Source organism: Crocuta crocuta, unplaced genomic scaffold, assembly GCF_008692635.1.
Source record: "Crocuta crocuta isolate KB4526 unplaced genomic scaffold, BGI_CrCroc_1.0 scaffold65, whole genome shotgun sequence".
NCBI lineage: Eukaryota > Metazoa > Chordata > Mammalia > Carnivora > Hyaenidae > Crocuta > Crocuta crocuta.
The window spans coordinates 4,226,941-4,245,406 of record NW_027530683.1 but is presented as its reverse complement, the minus strand read 5'-3'; the positions used below and the strand labels follow the sequence as shown (position 1 = coordinate 4,245,406).

The 18,466-nt window shown below is 37.0% G+C and overlaps 1 protein-coding gene and 1 long non-coding RNA gene across 3 annotated transcripts in view; one reads left to right on the top strand and one right to left on the bottom strand.

Annotated features, from left to right (window-relative positions):
- The window catches only part of BAZ1A (bromodomain adjacent to zinc finger domain 1A), a 92,929-nt gene that overhangs the window by 13,766 nt on the left and 60,697 nt on the right, over positions 1-18,466 (bottom strand). Inside the window, exons 12-20 of one of the 2 annotated variants that reach the window (XM_077769235.1) lie at positions 16,803-16,898; positions 16,454-16,678; positions 15,357-15,522; positions 14,982-15,095; positions 10,187-10,311; positions 5,935-6,531; positions 3,886-4,049; positions 3,031-3,185; positions 1,757-1,905 (exon numbers count right to left, since the gene is read on the bottom strand). In XM_077769235.1, coding sequence (XP_077625361.1) covers positions 1,757-1,905; positions 3,031-3,185; positions 3,886-4,049; positions 5,935-6,531; positions 10,187-10,311; positions 14,982-15,095; positions 15,357-15,522; positions 16,454-16,678; positions 16,803-16,898 — 1,791 coding nt within the window. The remainder of the gene's footprint in view (positions 1-1,756; positions 1,906-3,030; positions 3,186-3,885; positions 4,050-5,934; positions 6,532-10,186; positions 10,312-14,981; positions 15,096-15,356; positions 15,523-16,453; positions 16,679-16,802; positions 16,899-18,466) is intronic. The other variant, XM_077769234.1, reaches the window with a different exon arrangement.
- The window catches only part of LOC144235654 (uncharacterized), a 57,450-nt gene that overhangs the window by 6,010 nt on the left and 32,974 nt on the right, over positions 1-18,466 (top strand). The window contains exon 2 of the long non-coding RNA XR_013336284.1: positions 3,914-4,021. This is a non-coding gene — a long non-coding RNA (uncharacterized LOC144235654). The remainder of the gene's footprint in view (positions 1-3,913; positions 4,022-18,466) is intronic.

Below are 18,466 nucleotides of genomic sequence, written 5' to 3'. Positions count from 1 at the left end.
AAAGGATTTTAGTCTATTCAAGTTGCTTTCTCAATATGGGACCAAAAAGATATGGTTTTAAAAACTGTTTCTTCTAGGGGCGCCTGGGTGGCTTAGTCAGTTAAGCGTCCGACTTTCGCTTAGGTCATGATCTCGCGGTTCGTGGGTTCCAGCCCCACGTCGGGCTCTGTGCTGACTGCCAGCTCAGAGCCTGGAGTCTATTTCGGAGTCTGTGTCTCCCTCTCTCCTCTGACCCTCCCCTGCTCACGTGCGTTCTCTCTCTCTCCTAGAAATAAATAAAAATATTTAAAAAACAAACAAACAAAAAAAACCTGTTTCTTCTAGCACCCCACTACTGAGATACAAACTATCTTGAATATGATAAACTATAAATTAATGTAAAATTAGCCACAGGGAAGTAGAGGCAGCTAGGGCATGAAAATTCATTTGGAACTTGAAACATTTTCTTAAAGACATAGTGATTATAGGGGCGCCTGGGTGGCTTAGTCGGTTGAGCGTCCGACTTTCGCTTAGCTCATGATCTTGCGGTTCGTGGGTTCGAGCCCCGCGTCAGGCTCTGTGCTGACTGCCAGCTCAGAGCCTGGAGCCTGTTTCAGTCTGTGACTCCCTCTCTCTCTGACCCTCCCCTGCTCACGCTGTCTCTCTCTCTCCTAGAAATAAATAAAAATATTAAAAAAAAAATAAAAAGACATGGTGATTATATTCCTAGCTTAGTCCCTAAAAGCATATTAATTTAATAAACTGCTAAAACATGATCCAGATAGTATTATTTCTATCATCCTGGCCATAAATTATAGAGCATTTCCTCATTTGTATTTAACACTTGGTATTTCTGGGTGCACATGGGTAGCTCAGTTGGTTAAGCCTCTGACTTTGGCTCAGGTCATGATCTCGCAGTTCGGGAGTTTGAGCCCCATGTCAGGCTCTGTGCTGACAGTGCAGAGCCTGGAGCCTGTTTTGGATTCCGTGTCTCCCCGCCCCCCCCCTGCCCTCCCTCCTTCCCTTGCTCACACTGTCTCTCTCTCCTTCAAAAATAAACATCAAAAAAATTTTTAAAAAAGAAACACTTGGTATTTCTTTCTTTCTTTTTTTAATGTTTTATTTATTTCTGAGAGACAGAGAGAGACAGCGTGAGCAGGGGAGGGTCAGAGAGAGGGAGATACAGAATCTGAAACAGGCTCCAGGCTCTGAGCTGGCTGTCAGCACAGAGCCCAATGTGGGGCTCGAACCCACAAACCGTGAGATCATGACCTGAGCTGAAGTCGGCTGCTTGCTTAAACCAACTGAGCCACCCAGGTTCCCCAACACTTGGTATTTCTGATTTAGTGCTTTTTATACAGTGCTCAGGTTAGTGACCCACACTGTTAAGCCTCCAGGGGTGGACATTTAAGTAGCTTCTTTGGGATTCCGTTTTAAATAAGAAGAGAAATACTTATTTACAATTTTTGATTATTCAGGATCTGGCTAGTCACAGATTTTGGTAATCTTTCTTTTGATGAAACTTATACACAAAAGAAAGCATTAACAGAAATAGTTAAAAAGACAGTCATTAAAGATCAGTATCTACAATAAAAAGTACCTCAGTATTATTTTTAAAAGTCTCACCTGAAAGAACTCAGGTTTTAAAGTGAAAATATAATCTCAAGCTTTTCAAATTAGCCAATTTTTTTGCATCAGCCCAAAAACTTCTATTAAAGGGCAATTTCAAAATCATTTAAAATACAAATAATATTTTGAAGTAAAAATTGATACTTACCAAGTGGAGCTTTGAGAAAACGCCGTTCGATGCCCTGCTCTATCTGAAAAAGTGCCATTGCCAGATAATGAACCACATTGCTCACTGATTGTGGTGTACTTGCATTAGTTGAGACAGTACTTGGAGTTTCTGTTTTTATGCCCAGAAGTCTACAATGAAAACATGGAAGAGTTTATGGTACTTAAAAACACTGTTAGGTAAAACTTGAGTCTACTCCCCCAAGTGTTTACTCACAACTATGTAAAAAATAGTTTCCCCAATCTCAAAGGATATCAGATAAGCTAGCAGGAAAAGGAGATAAATACATGAATCAAGAGCATAACTAAATAGCAAGTCCTTTAAGGTCAAAAGGGCAAATATTTGGAGGAAAGGTGGATGAGACAAGGGTTAGGGGAAAGGCTTTAGGGAGATGACCCAGTGGTGGGCCTTAAGGATAAGCAGACCAGATAGCTTCCCTCGATATCTCTTTCTTCAACTTTTACTGGGTGGGATACTTACAGCTGTCTCCCAAATAGTTTCTTAGCCTCCAGTCTTATTCCCTTTGCAATAAATCTCCATGCTGCAGCTAAAATGATCATTTAAGTGTATAAACCTATTCGCTCAAAGCCTTTAGTACTACGCCCTCTCCCCCAAGCCCCCTAGTACATCTTCTCCACCTTTAGGTCTCAGGCTCTCAGTCACTTCCGCTGGCACTTCCTGTGCTGTCTTCCATGCTCTACAAAGACAAGGAGCCTCCTGTGTACTACCCTTGCATAGGGTATCTGCTTCTACCAGACCTCTTACCCTGTTTCAGAGCTGCTAGCTTAATGTCTCTTTCCCATTCCTTCTCAATAATAAACTCCTTAAGGAGAGTTATCCAAGAAGAACTCTAAGGATGTCAAAGCATCTATCTACAGATATACAGATAGAGATTCTGTTTAATAATTCAAATAAAATTGAAGCCCAACACAATTTACTAAGTTGTCCTACAGAAAAATGGACAGTATGAAGTTACTTTCTGAAATTAATAAAACCTTAGATTCAAAGAGTTTTTTATTTTAGATTTGAGAAATTATCATCATCCTAACAAGCTGTCTTTTGGCTGCACTAGCACAAAGTGGAGTAAAAGAGAGCTTGTGGTTGAGGAAAATTATTTCAGTGGTTATAAGTATTAAAAGTCCTCATGGTAAGATTTTAAAACAATTTTTGGAAGAAAAAGAAACCTTTACTAAAAAGAACCATGAAATTAGAGTGGCAAGGAAAAGTGAGTTACTTTAGAAAAATCCTTTCCATACCTGTCTTTTACTATGACCTTTGCTTGCTCATCAATTTCCATCTCTTCTACATCTTCATTCACAGTTTTAATGATCCCATTTTCCTTGTTTTCCTCACACAACAGCTCATATCGTCCACTTTCTAATGCCGATCTCCAGATGTGACGATCTGTAACCTGTAACAAAACCCAAGTTTACCAACATGGGAAAATGGCATATGTTGTTCCTAAGAAGTATGAGATTCAATGTACATATGAAAAATTCATGAATATTCTAGAACAGATTGTAAATCAAAAAGGGGTCTAAAAATAAGGTTACTAAGTGGCCAAAATGGAATTCATATCATTTATAGATGGAAGCTTTAGTACCTCACTATATAGGGAAATCATAAACAATTCTGAGATTGGTCACCTGATAGCAAAAAGTGACGGATGATAGTAAAGGAATGAACAGAACACACGTATCAAGCATGAATTACTTACAGATTTTAAAAAGGTAACAAAGAAACCAATAAACAAACCAGACTCAGCAGAGCAGGCAGGAGCTAGTCAAGGAAGAAGAAAATATCCTTACACATTTTAACATCTCGGATGAAAATACCACAAAACAGCTATTTTAAAAATACTAAAAATTAATATCAATTATGTTCATTAAATTCTGTTTAAGAAAGCAGATAGCCATAATAGTACATTTAAGAAAGATTTCTATCCACATATTAGTATTTTGATACAGGGGCACTAACTTAGTTTTCATAAAAATATTATCATTCTCATGTATTTATTTAAACCACACATGGCTTGCCTATATCAAATAAGTTAACAAAAATGACCAAAACTTTGGTAATTAGGCAAACTAAAAATGTGAACAGGTACCAACCTTGATCGCTCCTAATGTTCCTTGGTAGATTCTGTCTTCAATATCCAAAAGAAAATCTCTCAGCCTCAATTCAAGCTGTCTTTCTGCAGACATCTGAGATGAATCATATGCAGTGGAAGATCGTCCCCGACTACAGGTAGGTTTGCTATCGATTTGAGGTTTGTCTGAAATAGTTATCAATACCTTTATTATTATTTTCTTATTAAAAATACAAGTTTCCCAATGTGACAGTTATGATAGTGAGATAATGGATATAAAAACACTTAGTTCTAAAGTGCAGAAAAGGGGGCAGCAGACATCTGATGAGGAACTTGTGTCTAAAATATACTTTTACAACTCAATAAAAAGAATGGGCACTGGATTTGAACAGATTATTCTTTAAGGAAGATATACAAATGGCCAATAAGACCATGAAAAGATGCTCAGCATTACTGGTCTTTAGGAAAATACACACCAAAAACTGTCACAATAAAGTATCACTNATAAACTATTTGTAAAAAGAATAAAATAAAATAAAAAAATAAATAGTTCTTTTACTAAAAAAAAAAAAAGTATCACTTCATACCTTTAAAATGACTAGAATCTAAAAGTCAGATAACAACAACTGTTGACAAGGACATGGAAAAATTTTAAGCGTCATACACTGTTGGCAGAAATACAGAATGGTGTAGCTGCTTTGGAAAACAGTATGGCAGTTCCTCAAATGATTAAACAGAATTACCATATGACCCAATAATTTCACTCTTAGGTATTCAAGAGAAATGAAAACACATGTTGACATAAAAACTTGTACACAAACATTTATAGCAGCATTATTCCTAACAGCCAACATGTGGAAACAACAGAAACATCCATCAACCAACATATAATTAAATAAAATGTGGTATATATCTATATAATGGAATATCATTTGGTCATAAGAAGGTATGAAGTACTGACATGTGCTACTACTTGGATGCACATTGAAAACATTATGCTAAGTGAAAGAAGCCAGTCACAAAAGACCATATATTACATGCTACCATTCACATAAGATGTCCAGACAGGGAAATTTACAGACGGAAAACAAATGTGGGGTTTCTTTTTGAGGGGATAAAAATGTTCTAAAATTGACTGTGTGATGGTTGCATATCTGAAATAATGAAAATCACTGAACCGTACACTTCAAATGAGTGAACTGTATAGCATATGAACTAATCTCAATAAATCTGTTAATGAATTGTGATTTATAGTTTTCAATTCTGAAGAGAACTAAAGTAGTCATAGCAACATGCCCCTAATTTTAAGAGTTCTTTACCTAGAGAATCTCACTTAGTAATACGAAAGCTTATACCCAAAAATGCCTTATTACTTTCTTTTACCTGTTATCAATGAACCAGCCATCATACAGGGAATGCTGCTACCCGATCTGCCCTTGCAGACAATCTCCAAAGATGTGACTAATGGAAACCATCCTGGACCCTCAGCTCAAATGCTTAGGGACTGAACTCACTATCATGTCTACTGTCTAAAACTAATTGTCTAAACTTAGTGCCTTGCGTACTCAGAGTCTACTGATCAAGGAATGAGACTGGAAAGAGGATGAATCTTCCCACACTACCACTCCTCATAATCCAAATGGAACCTAGTGAAATCTTGTCTCTCTAACTGGAGAACATTCACTGACTTGCAAACTGAGAACATGGTCTAAATGAAAGAGAAGACAGAAGACGTCTTTTTTAAAAAAATATTTTAAAAATGTTTTTTATTTATTTTTGAGAGTCAGAGAGAGACAGCATGAGCAGGAGAGGGTTAGCTAGAGAGGGAGATAAAGACTCTGAAGACAGGCTCCAGGCTCTTAGCTGTCAGCACAGAGCCCAATGCGGGGCTCGAACCCACAAACTGTGAGATTGTGACCTGAGCCAAAGTCAGACACTTAACCGACTGAGCCACCCAGGCGCCCCAGAAGATGTTTTAAATATGCTCTAATAGCTTGACAGATGTTTAATCCTGAACCAGAGATTATGGGGAGAGAAAAAGTAAAGAATTTCGTTTTCAGTGAAAATTTACCTGAAAAATGAAATTTCTCTTCAGAAAAATGGGCTAGCTGTGCACATATTCTGCTTTTCTCTTGCAACAAAGTTTCTTTTAAGGCACTTTCTCTATGTCCTCTAGAATTAAGAGCTTCAATCAGCTGGTCTAGCTGTTCACAAGAACTGTAAAAGCACCACCGGTTCGGCTTATGCACTGGTTTTGGCAGCTGCGCAGAATCATCACATGGACCTCGGTCAATGTTGGAGGTAGATTCAGACATCAAAGACTCTCCAGTTTTAGTGGATACCTGAGGATCTTGAGACTGTACATTGTTCTGAAATGATGAAGGTCTAGGCAACAGCATGTCTTCAGTGAGACCAGAATAATCTTCCTCAATAAATAATCCAGGAATAGAAGGGAAAATCCAGTATCGCCTATATAAGCGGTCTCGGCCCAAGGGAAAGATATTGGTACATGCTATGGCACTTTGGATTTTTTCCAAGAGCTCCTTCTCTTTTCGCTGATGTTCCTGTTTTAAAGCTGCTTCTTCATCAGCAGTAAGAGGCTCTCTCGTTACACAGTTGACCTCTTCTTGTCTTGTAAATTCTTTAAACCCGTTTTGTCCCCTTTTCCCTATAATTGAAACATTTGATCATCATCACATTTTAAATTTTCATCAGAAAAATATATATCCCAAGTTACTATGAATGATGGACCAAACTGAATGTCCCCCAAATTCATAGGTTGAAATCCTAAATCCCAATGTGGCTATATTTGGAGACAGGGTCCTTAAGGAGGTAATTAAGGTAAAATGAGTTCAGAGAGTGGGACCCTAATTCAGGACTGAGGTACTTATAAGAAGAAAAAAGAAAGGAACTAGAGTGCTCACTCACTTCACCTGTGGGCACAGATGAATGGTCATGTGAAGACACAATGACAAGGTGCTGTATCAAGCTGAAAAAGGCCTCATCAGAAACCAACCCTGCTTGCACCTTGATCTTGGACTACCAGCCTACAGAACTGTGAGAAAATTAATTTCTGTTTAAGCCACCCAGTCTGCAATATTTTATTATGGCGCATGAACAGACTAACATTCTATGCTGATATGAAACTGGTATGCTTACTTACTTACAATACAAGGGACACACAAAAAACTGTCATCTCCATACTGGAGAGTGAGACAGAGTCTGTTATTTTACAACATACATTCAGTCCTTTCTCTAAGGCAGGAGTTAATAAACTACCTTTATAAAGGTCTAGCTAGTAAATATTTTTAGGTTTGGTGGACCATATGGTTTCTGCTCACACCTGCTCTACTGTGCCACTGTAGCATGAAGGCAGCCACAGACAATATGTAAATGAACAAACATGACTGTGTTCAATTAAAACTATGGTCACTGAAATCTGAATTTCATATAATTTTCATATCACAAAATATCATCTTTCTTCCCCAATTATTTAAAAATGTAAAAACCATTTTTATCTTATGGATTATATAAAAACAAGCAAGGTAGATTTGGCCAATGGGCTGAGGTTTACTAACCAATGATTTTAGGTAACAGAACCTCTAATGTTTAGTTGGGTACCTAGCAACTCAAAAGGAGGACACTTTCTAGCAGGAAATGTTTCTCCAGGGGGCATGGCTACATTGGAAACTTCTGGCCAAAGAGATGAGAGCAGAAGCATTATATGTAACCTCTGGGTTGTACCTCTCTCTGCATTTCCCGTTGTTCAACTAGCCAGAATGGAGACATTGGGATAAATCATTTTGAACATGAAAATGGCAGCAAAACCCTATGGATGGCAGTACTAGCAAGACATGAAGAGACTGGATCCCTGGTGACCTGCCAGGCCTTTTATGGTGTGTTGAAGAATTGAACTTCTTTTGTTTCAGTCACTGTCCCATCGCTTAGATGACTGGGGAGTTACTTCTTCGATTTCTTTTGCTTGAAAGTGTTTGTATATAAGATTACAATTATCTGCTTCTTTAGGGCATCTGGGTGGCTCAGTTGATTGAGCGTCCAATTCTTTTTTTTTTTTTAATTTTTAATGTTTTATTTATTTCTGAGGGGGTGGGCAGCGTGACCAGGGGAGGGTCGGAGAGAGAGGGAGACACAGAATCAGAAGCAGGCTCCCGGCTCTGAGCTAGCTGTCAGGACAGAGCCCGACATAGGGCTTGAAGCCATGAACCATGAGATTATGACCTGAGCTGAAGTTGGGTGCTTAACCGACTGAGCCACCCAGACGCTGAGTGTCCAATTCTTGATTTTGGCTCAGGTCATCATCTTGTGATCATGAGACTAAGCCCTGTTTTGGGCTATGCACTAGCTGCGTGAGGAGCCTGCTTGAGATTCTCTCTCTGTCCATCCTGTTTGCTCTCACAATAAACAAACATGAAACAAAATTATCTGCTTCTTTAAAATTTCGCGAAGTTCATCTATAAAGTTGTCTAGGACTGACATTTTTTTGGTAGGAAATTTTTAATACTGATTCAAGATCTAAAGGTTTAGGACCAGTCACATTTTAAATTTTTTCAGGCATTCATTTTTATAATGTGTGTTTTTCTAGGATTTTGCTTTATTTTTGCCTCCATTTTCTTTTTTTGAACCTTTTTAAAAAAGCTTTATTTATTTTATTTTTCAGAGAGACAAAGATGGCATAAGTGGGGGAGGGGCAGAGAGAGGGGGAGACAGAGAATCTCAAGCAGGCTCCACATGAATGTGGGGCTCGAACTCACGAACGTGAGATCATTACCTGAGCTAAAACAGTCAGACACTTAACCAACTGAGCCACAGGGGTGACCCTTTTCGCCTCCATTTTCAAAGTTATTGCCATAAAACTGTTGTTTCCTTATCTTTAAATTTCTAATTTATCTGTAGTTATGCTGTTTAACTTTTCAGCCCTAACCTTACTGAGACTTCCCTTTTTTCCAAATCAATTTCAATAAAGGTCTGTCTAGATTAAAAGAACAAATTTTTGGCTTTTTCAAAGAACAATTTTTGCCTTTGCTGTTCTCCTCTATTACAGTTTTACGTTTTATGAATTTCTAACTTGTTTCTATTGTTTCCTTTTATCTGGAAGGATTATTGTATTTTCTACCTCTAACTTCTTAAATGAATGCCTAGCTCAATTTGCCTTTCTTCTTTTCTAATATGTATTAATACTATAAATTTTTGGGCACCTGGGTGGCTCGGTCAGTTCAGTTTCCGATTTCGGCTCAGGTCATGATCTCATGGTTCATGGGTTTGAGCCCCACATTGGGCTCTGTGCTGACAGCTAGTTCAGAGCCTGGAGCCTGTTTCAGATTCTGTATCTTCCTCCCTCTCTGACCCTCCTCTACTCATGCTATCTCTCTCTCAGAAATAAATAAAAAAACATTAAAAAAAAAAAACCACCTATAAATTTTCCACTAAGTAGAGACTCTGTATCCAACAAGTATTAATGTGCAGTACTGATTAGCTTTTGTTCATTACTGATTAGTTTTAAACACTTTCTAGTGTCCACTTATGGTTTCTACTTTGACCTATTAGAAGCATGTTTTAAGGCTCTAATCAAATGAGGTTTTTTTGTTTTGGATTTCTAAATCAATTGCATTATAATCAGAAAATATAGCCTTTGTGATACTGGAGATTTTGTCCACTTTATAATAGACATTTTAGAAAATAATGTAGAAAAAAAAGATACCATCGAAATTACAGGTATAACTTATAAATCTCCTTTAGTAGTTGTCAAATGAAGATGGTTAAAGATCCTCAGAAGTAAATTATATCAACACCTTCAAAAAATGTGTTCCCTTTGATCTAGTAATTTATAAATCTATTTTAAGGCAGTAGATTTCTATTCTCAGGCATTTGGTACCAATTAGAAGCATTACTGACCTTTGTATTTCTTGCATCTAAAAGGTAGTCAATGAGTGTTGAGTAGGCTATTGAATAAAAATTTCTGTTTGGCCTAATATCAAGTAGTAAATACCAAACTCAACAAAATTCGCTAACCAGAAGTTGAAGTTATGTGAAACTGACCTATTAAAAGAATATAAATATTGTCTCTCTTCCCTAAAGTATAAATAACATGAGAATAAATACAGAATGTAACTTCTAACACCATTTTTTAACAAAATGGTCACCATTCAAGGAACTTAACACTGCTATAAGTTGGCATTTAAAAACAAACATACCTAGGAATAATAAATGGAAGTAATCTAATACATATTTCAGCATAGCTGAATTATCATGTGCCTTATTAATTAAAAACAAGCAAGTATGCCCTTAAGAAATTTCTGTATTACCCCTTCTGCCTCTTTTATGTGATCCGGGGTCATCTTCATCTTCAGTGACGGTATCTTGATCAAGTTCCTTTTGCTCGATTTCTTTGCTCTCAGTGCTAGTATCAAAATCTTCCCTTTCTTCCTCCCTTAACGGGAAAAACAAACAAACCCCAAAGATTACTTTCATTAATGAATATATAATTCCATTCATGGGATTCATTGCTTGCTTATGAAGGGCTAGCCACTATGTTTAGGAAGTAGGGGATAAATTGATACTCTTGCAGAGGAAAGAGGTAATAACACAAACAATTATAAAATTAAAATATGTAATAACTATTAAAAAAAAAGGGAGAAGTTCAAGGTGCTATGAAAACATTTCAAGGAGAACCAAATTTAGTCTTAGGGATCAAGAAAGGCTTGCTTGAAGAAGTGACAATTAAACTGTGAGACTAGGGAGATCAGGGAGGGGTTAAGGCAACAGGTGGGAAGAACTCTCCATTTCCTGCAAAGGGGATAACATGTGCAAAGGCATTGAGCTGAAGAGAAAAGGTAAGAGCTTTTTTCTTATTTTGAGAAAAATATAAAACATAAAGTATTCATCCAAGATATGGATGAGAAAAAGGCAGGGTTAGGTCATACTGGGCTTTGTAGGGAATTATTCAAAAAGCAATGGGGGAAAAAGTAGAATTTAGAAAACAGAAATTAAGATTAAAAGGCACTTTGGCTGCTACATGGAAAAGGATCTGAGAAAGAAAGCAGATGAGGAGAGACAACGGAGCCACTGTTAGCAGTCTAGGTAGTCGGCTCAGAGTAGAAAGTTGGTGGTAAGCAGACAAATAGTGGAGAAGAGAAGATAAATTTCAGATATAGCTAACGGGCTGAATGAACACATATGGACATTTAATTCATTATACTATCCAAATTAAAGCTAAAACTGTATGGGGGTCCTGGGTTAAGTGTCTGACTTCGGTTCAGGTCATGATCTCACGGTTCATGGGTTCGAGCCCTGTGTCCAGCTCAGAGCCTGGAGCCTGCTTCAGATTCTGCGTCTCTTTCTCTCTCTCTGCCCCTCACCTGCTTGTGATGTGTGTGTGTGTCTCTCTCTCTCAAAAATAAACACACATTAAAAAAATTTTTTTAAAGTTTAAAATTGCATGAACCTTGAAATAAATTCCACCATTTTTAAAAAAGTTTATTTATTCTGAGAGAGTGCGTGTGTGTGCCTGAACTCAAGTGGGGAAGGGGCAGAGATAGAAAACGCCCAGCAGGAGCAGACTCTCTACTGTAAGCACAGAGCTCACAAACTAAACTGTCAGGTCATGACCTGAGCCAAAATCAAGAGTTGGATGCTTAGCTGACTAAGCCATACAGGCGCCCCAATAAGTTCCACCATTTATGGTCTTTATCCAAAGCAAGCTTTGCAAACTCAAATGCGTTTAGGAGCCAAAGGGATAATGTAAATGAGTGAAGCTAGAAAAGTATTAAAAAACATGAAATGGTGGAATCTGTAACATGTTTATTTTTCTTCTGTTTATATATTTTTTAAAAAGTTTTTAGTTTATTTATTTATTTTTGAGAAAATAGAGACAGAGAACCAGCAGAGGAGGAACAGAGAAAGAGGAGACAGAGGATCCAAAGTGGGCTCTGTGCTGACAGCAGTGAGCCTAATATGGGGCTTGATCCCACGAACCATGAGATCATGACCTGAGCTGAAGTCAGACGCTTTATTGCCGGAACCACCCAGGTGCCCCTCTCTTGTTTTTAAATTAAGATATCACAAAGAAAAAATATCGAAGGTGACAAATAGTAACTCAACTTATTATTTTACAACATATGCATATAGAAAATCATTACGTTATATATCCTAAGTGATTAATACAATATTATGTTAATGATATCTCAATAGAACTGGAAAGGTTTATAAAATGTGAAAAAAATTGAGAAATAACTCACATACCCTAAAACCACCATTTTAAAGTACAAAAATTCAGTGGTTTTTAGTTTGCTACAAGGTTGTGCAATCATTATGCCCACCTAATTCTAGAACGGCGTCATTGTCCCCAAAGAAAAAGCCTTATAGTCACTTTCCATTTCCTCTTCCCCACTGCCGTGGTAAGCAGTCATCTACCTTTTGCTGTGGATTTGCCCATTCCAGACTTTTTATATAAATGGAATCATACAACACATGGTCTTTTATGACTGGCTTATTTTACTCACCACCATTTTCAAAGTTTATCTACATTGTAGCATGTATGAGAATTCCATTCTTCTTTATTGCTGAATAACCTTCTGCTGTATGGATATATCACCAAAGAAATATATAGCTTTGTTTAACCATTTATCAACTGATGGACATATGGGTTATTTCCAATTCTTTGGCTATTAAGAATAATGATGCTATGAACTTTTGTATATACATTCCTGAGTGAATGTATGTTCTCAATTCTCTTGAGTATATACCTAGGAGTGGAATTGCTGGGTCATATGGTAACAAACAGTTTAACTGTTTGAGGAATCGCCAGATTTATCCAGAGCAGCTGCACCATTTTTACATTTCCACTTGCAATGCATGAGAGTTCCAATTTCTCCACAGTCTCACCAACACTTCTTATTGTCCCTTCAATGGATTACAGCCATCCTAGTGAGTATGAAGTTATATCTCATTGTGATTTTGATGTGCATTTCCCTAATGATGCTGAGTACCTTCTCATGTGCTTCTTGTGTATCTTCTTTAGAGAAATGCCTATTAAAATCCTTTGCCCGTTTTTTAAACTAGGTTGTTCTTTTAATGTTGAGTTGTACGAGCTCTTTACATATTTTGGATATTATATCATTATTACTTTTAATGTTTATTTTTGAGACACACACACACACACACACACACACACACACACACACACACAGAGAGACAGAGTGCAAGCAGAGGAAGGGCAGAGAGAGAGGCAGACACAGAATCGGAAGAAGGCTCCAGGCTCTAAGCTGTCAGCACATAGCTGGACATGGGGCTTGAACCCATGAACCATGAGATTGTGACCTAAGCTGAAGTTGGACGCTTAACTGGCACCCCTAGACACATATCTAGGCACCCCCGGATATTATACCATTAATAGATATGTGATTTGCAAATATTTTTTCCCATCTACTGAGATGTCTTTTTACTTTTTTTTCCTTAGACAGAGAGTGCACATGGTTGTAATCAGGGGAGAGAGGCAGAGAGAGCAAATCCCAAGTAGGCTTCATACCTAGTGCAGAGCCTGACACAGGACTCGATCCCACAATCGTGGGATCATGATCTGAGCCAAAGTCAAGAGTCAGATGCTCAACCAACTAAACCACCCAGACACCTCTTTTTACTTTGACAGTGTTCTTTGAAGCATAAAAGTTTTTAATTTTGATGAAATCAAATTATTCATTGTTTTTGATTGCTTGTGCTTTAGGTATCAGATTAACTTTCCTAAGCTAAATTCCATTTCTTAAAGTATTGTTGATGGCAATGTAAAATACAGCTGTTGCAAGTTTGTGACCTATGACCTTAAGACTTAATAGGTATTTTTATATGCAATTACAATTAAAAGTCAATACATTAATTTCAGAATACTGAGCTTTTTTGGAGACTTCCTTTGCAGATTTTGTTAAAAAAATTACTTCTGGTAAATTTGAATATAGTTTGCCATCTACAAGATGAAAAAATTCCTGCTTGTCTTCTTAGCCAATTTTCATACCAAATATTTTCAAATGAAATAGAGTGCCCAAGTCACTAAATTACTTATGAAGCTTCCATCTTCTCCCTATACCATCTGTTAAAACCTCCAACTTCATCTCCATTCCTCAATAAACTCAGAGGAGCTTTGTGAGGCATAGTGTACAACCGTCATGGTGGTGGTGGTGGTGGAGACAGGAGATTACCACTATTAATATGTTACTGGTTAAAAATAGGCTACTGAAAGATTTTCTGGGCAATCATCACTTACATTAATTCTATGAGATAATGAGTTCTAGATTCCTGAGAGGTATTTTTAACATTACACATATACTTGAGAATTGTTTATATGTAAATTTCATAGGCCCACTGGCACAATTATTACATACCTGTAAGTAAGAAACTAGAGAACTAGTTTTTAAAACTTTGGAAAGCATTTTAGAGTTTAAAGTGCTGATTTTTTTTTTTTTTTTTAATGTTTTATTTATTTCTAGGAGAGAGAGAGAGAGACAGCGTGAGCAGGGGAGGGTCAGAGAGAGAGGGAGACACAGACTCTGAAACAGGCTCCAGGCTCTGAGCTGGCAGTCAGCACAGAGCCCGACGCGGGGCTCGAACCCACGAACCGCGAGATCATGACCTAAGCGAAAGTCGGACGCTTAACCGACTAAGCCACCCAGGCGCCCCTGATTTTTATTCTTATATAAGAATGAGCAGTGTAATTCAAACCATACCCAACAGATACATCTGCAGCTGAATTCCTCTGCTCATCTTCTTTCAGTTTCTCTTGTTTCTCTTTCATTTTTTGCTCTTGTTCCTTCAGTTTTTCTTCCTTCCTTTTACGAATTCTGAAAGTTAAANTTTTTAATGTTTTATTTCTAGCTAGGAGAGAGAGAGACAGCGTGAGCAGGGGAGGGTCAGAGAGAGAGGGAGACACAGACTCTGAAACAGGCTCCAGGCTCTGAGCTGGCAGTCAGCACAGAGCCCGACGCGGGGCTCGAACCCACGAACCGCGAGATCATGACCTAAGCGAAAGTCGGACGCTTAACCGACTAAGCCACCCAGGCGTCCCTGATTTTTATTCTTATATAAGAATGAGCAGTATAATTCAAACCATACCCAACAGATACATCTGCAGCTGAATTCCTCTGCTCATCTTCTTTCAGTTTCTCTTGTTTCTCTTTCATTTTTTGCTCTTGTTCCTTCAGTTTTTCTTCCTTCCTTTTACGAATTCTGAAAGTTAAAATATTAAAGTGTATTCAATGAAAGATAATTTTTTAACTTCTAGCATTTTGCCTTTAATTATAAAATTATGGAAAGCACTCCAAATGTTATCACAAAACCATAATGTAGTAATTCATTCATAACCTCTTAGTTAAGCCATCAAAATCCATTGTGAGCCAAGGTCACATCACAGCCCATTGTCAAGTATGGTTTTAGATGCAAAGAAATAAGCAGCCTTCATTAGCACAACTGACTATAATTATCTCTTACCTAGCAGCTGCTTCTTCCCTCTCTTTCCGATGTTGTTCTGCTTTTAACTCCCGGAACTCCTGCTTTGCCTGTCGTAATATATCAACATAATCTTCAATGAAATCCCTAGTAGAAACTAGGGTCAGTAGTTTCCCACAGAGAGCATGAAGTATCTTCATTTTTTCTCCTGTAAAAAGATTGGTAAATAAATTCTGTACCATCAATGACAAAAAGGAATTGTTTGAAAAGTCTTAATTTGTGGCTCAATGTGAAAATGCTTAATAAAAAAGAGGAAAAAGTCTCAAGATCAAACATGCCAATGGCATGTCTTCAGAAAAAGCAACTCTGAATCCAAATTAACAGTTATGTAACATACAAGGCATTTCAAATACTAATAACTACTTTATATACCAGTTAAATAGACATGAAAAGTTTTCTAATGACAATTTTTTTCAAGTTTTAATTTTGAGGCTCATTTATGAAGTTCAAATAAAGACTAAATTATAACCACATGGACTTTTAAAACATGGCAACAGGCAAACTGCTACTTTGAAAATACTGTACAAAAACCCTACCATAAATTATAAAAACTATATGAATGTTAGGAATGAATGTGCTCTTTTATTAGATGTTGTCTTAAATAAGCATTTTAAACTCTGTCTGTCTGTACATTGTAAGTTTTTATTTAAAAAAGGAAGCGAAAAGAAACTTCATCTTTATACATCACTTCTCATACCTCAAACACTATTCAAGCAAATGTTAGCATTTAGTGGCTATGGCTTAAATTTCTGATATACTGACAATGAAAAGTGAAAGCCAGCTAATTCTTACTTATCCTTTTAAATTTAGTAGATGTAGTAGATTAACCACCAGGAAAATGGAAATAAAAAAGAAAAGAAAATTGGGAATAGTTAAAGCTAATAGGAACAACAACAGTAGTTAGTTTCCATCTGGGTCACTATATTTGTATTCCAACAATTTTTTTAAAAGACTGTTCTCTTTCTTGTTTAACACTGGTATCATCTAAAATTTCTCACCAGCACCTAGTTTTCTGGACTAAAGAGATAAAAAGGGTAGGAAGGGGGCAGGTTATACAAATTCCAACTAGCAAAGTTTACCTGGTGTCAAATCATACACTGAAGTGCTTGAAAGTTTCTTTACTAGACTGGGATTGCTCAAACGAAGCTCCATACAGGCATCATCTGTAGCATCAAACCCTCCTCGTTTCTGGTATCTGTACTTTGCATTTGCTGACGTTACATCAGCACCTGAAGCTAAGATGTGGAGTCTGAGGATTTCAGAAAGAGTGCAGCTATCAAGATCCAAGCTTTTCAAACTGCAGCCTATAGTTGTTAAGAAATGAAAGAGTCACTTAGAATATAAGCAAAGAATCCTCAGCAATGTAAAATATACCTTAATAAAATTAACAATAAAAAATCAATTAAAAAAAATAAAACCCACACATACCCTGGTGCAACTGCGGCCATGCAGCTGCCAAAGATGCAACTGCAGACAGTGCAGATTTTGTGGGGTCTGCATCTTCATCCAAAGCCTCTGTTAAATCTTTAAGGAAATAAATACTTTATTCTAGTGCAAATCAAAGCTTGATTATTTGGGAATAATGCCCTTTTAAAATGATGAAAGTAACAGCAAACAGCTTAACATTCAGGAACCTCAAAAGAGCCACCACTAGGTACAACAAACATCATTCACATTCCGCCTAGTGTCCACCTCAAACTATAAATCCTAAGACATGTAATACACACTAATATTTTCCTTAGTTAACAGAGAGAAGACAATTTCCAAGTTACCAACAAGGTGCACATACACATTCCAAAAAACATGGTAAAATGTACTTTAGAATTAAAAACAAATCTCCTCACTTAACTTTAGAAAAGTCTACTTTGAAAATCAATCTATTTGAAGATCTCCAATCCTTTATAATATTTTAGGATTAAATCATAACAAAGTATGGGTTGTAATAAAAAAAAACAACCCAGCACAGAAAAAGAACTAAAACAAGTTAAAGATAGCACTGCTGTCTGTCACTTAACCATTGATTTATCCTCTTCATTAATTTCCTGTTTTTATTTTGAAAACTCTGCAACCTAAGAAACCATAGGGAGATTTCCTGGTATATTCTAAGTAAACTGCTTTAACTTTGAAAACCATGTCTAGCTTACAAACAGGACTAGAGTAAATCTACTAGCACAAATGTATGTAAATTATTAGCATATGCAATTATTCCTAATTATAATACATTGTTGGTAAAAAATTTAAAGTGTTAACTATGAAAAAACTCTAAGCTTACAAAAACCTCTTGTTATATCATAGTATAGTGGGCATAGCTTCAGGCTGAGTCAGATTATATATATTCTAGTTTTAGCTCTGCCAGTCCCCTCATTCCTAGTTATAGAACCTTTACACAAGTCACTCAATTGTCTTCATTTCTCCTAAAGGAGTGAATCTAGATCAGCAGTTTTTAAATTCTTCAAATATTTCCTGGGAGTCCAATACAAAAGAGATAAAAGTTCCCTTGTTAGGTGGGGTATGGAGATGATAATCCTGCCCATTCATCTTTTCCAACTCTCCTGCAGCGGCACCAAGGAATCCCTGTACAACTCCCAGTATTCCATGAGTTCGAGTTGAAAAATCACTGGGCTAAACTGATTCTGTGGTTCCTTAACCTTCTACTATGTTTTCCTTCCAAAAATTCACAAGCTGACAAAATGAACCTCAGAGAACAGAATTGCTGTCCTTCACTAAAAAGAAAAAGGCAGCTCTGGGATTATGTTTGATTACAATCATTGACCACTTCATGGCAGTTAAAACATAAAACAATACCACATAAGAGAAGTTATTTGACCAAACATTGCAAAGTTGCAGAAGTTATTCCTACCAGGCCACGAATCCAGTCCAAATGACAGACATTATATCTAATCTTCCTTACCAGAGAAATACTAGGGCTAAGCCTTCCTCAATTTTCATTTTACATGTAAAGTCAAACAAAATTAAAAGGCACTCTAACAACAGTCCCAGTAAAAGTGAACTGGTCCTCTTCCTTTGCAGCAATTACCATGTTCAACCTATTTTGTCTGTAGTCAGTTTTAATATCATAGGACTAAGCTATA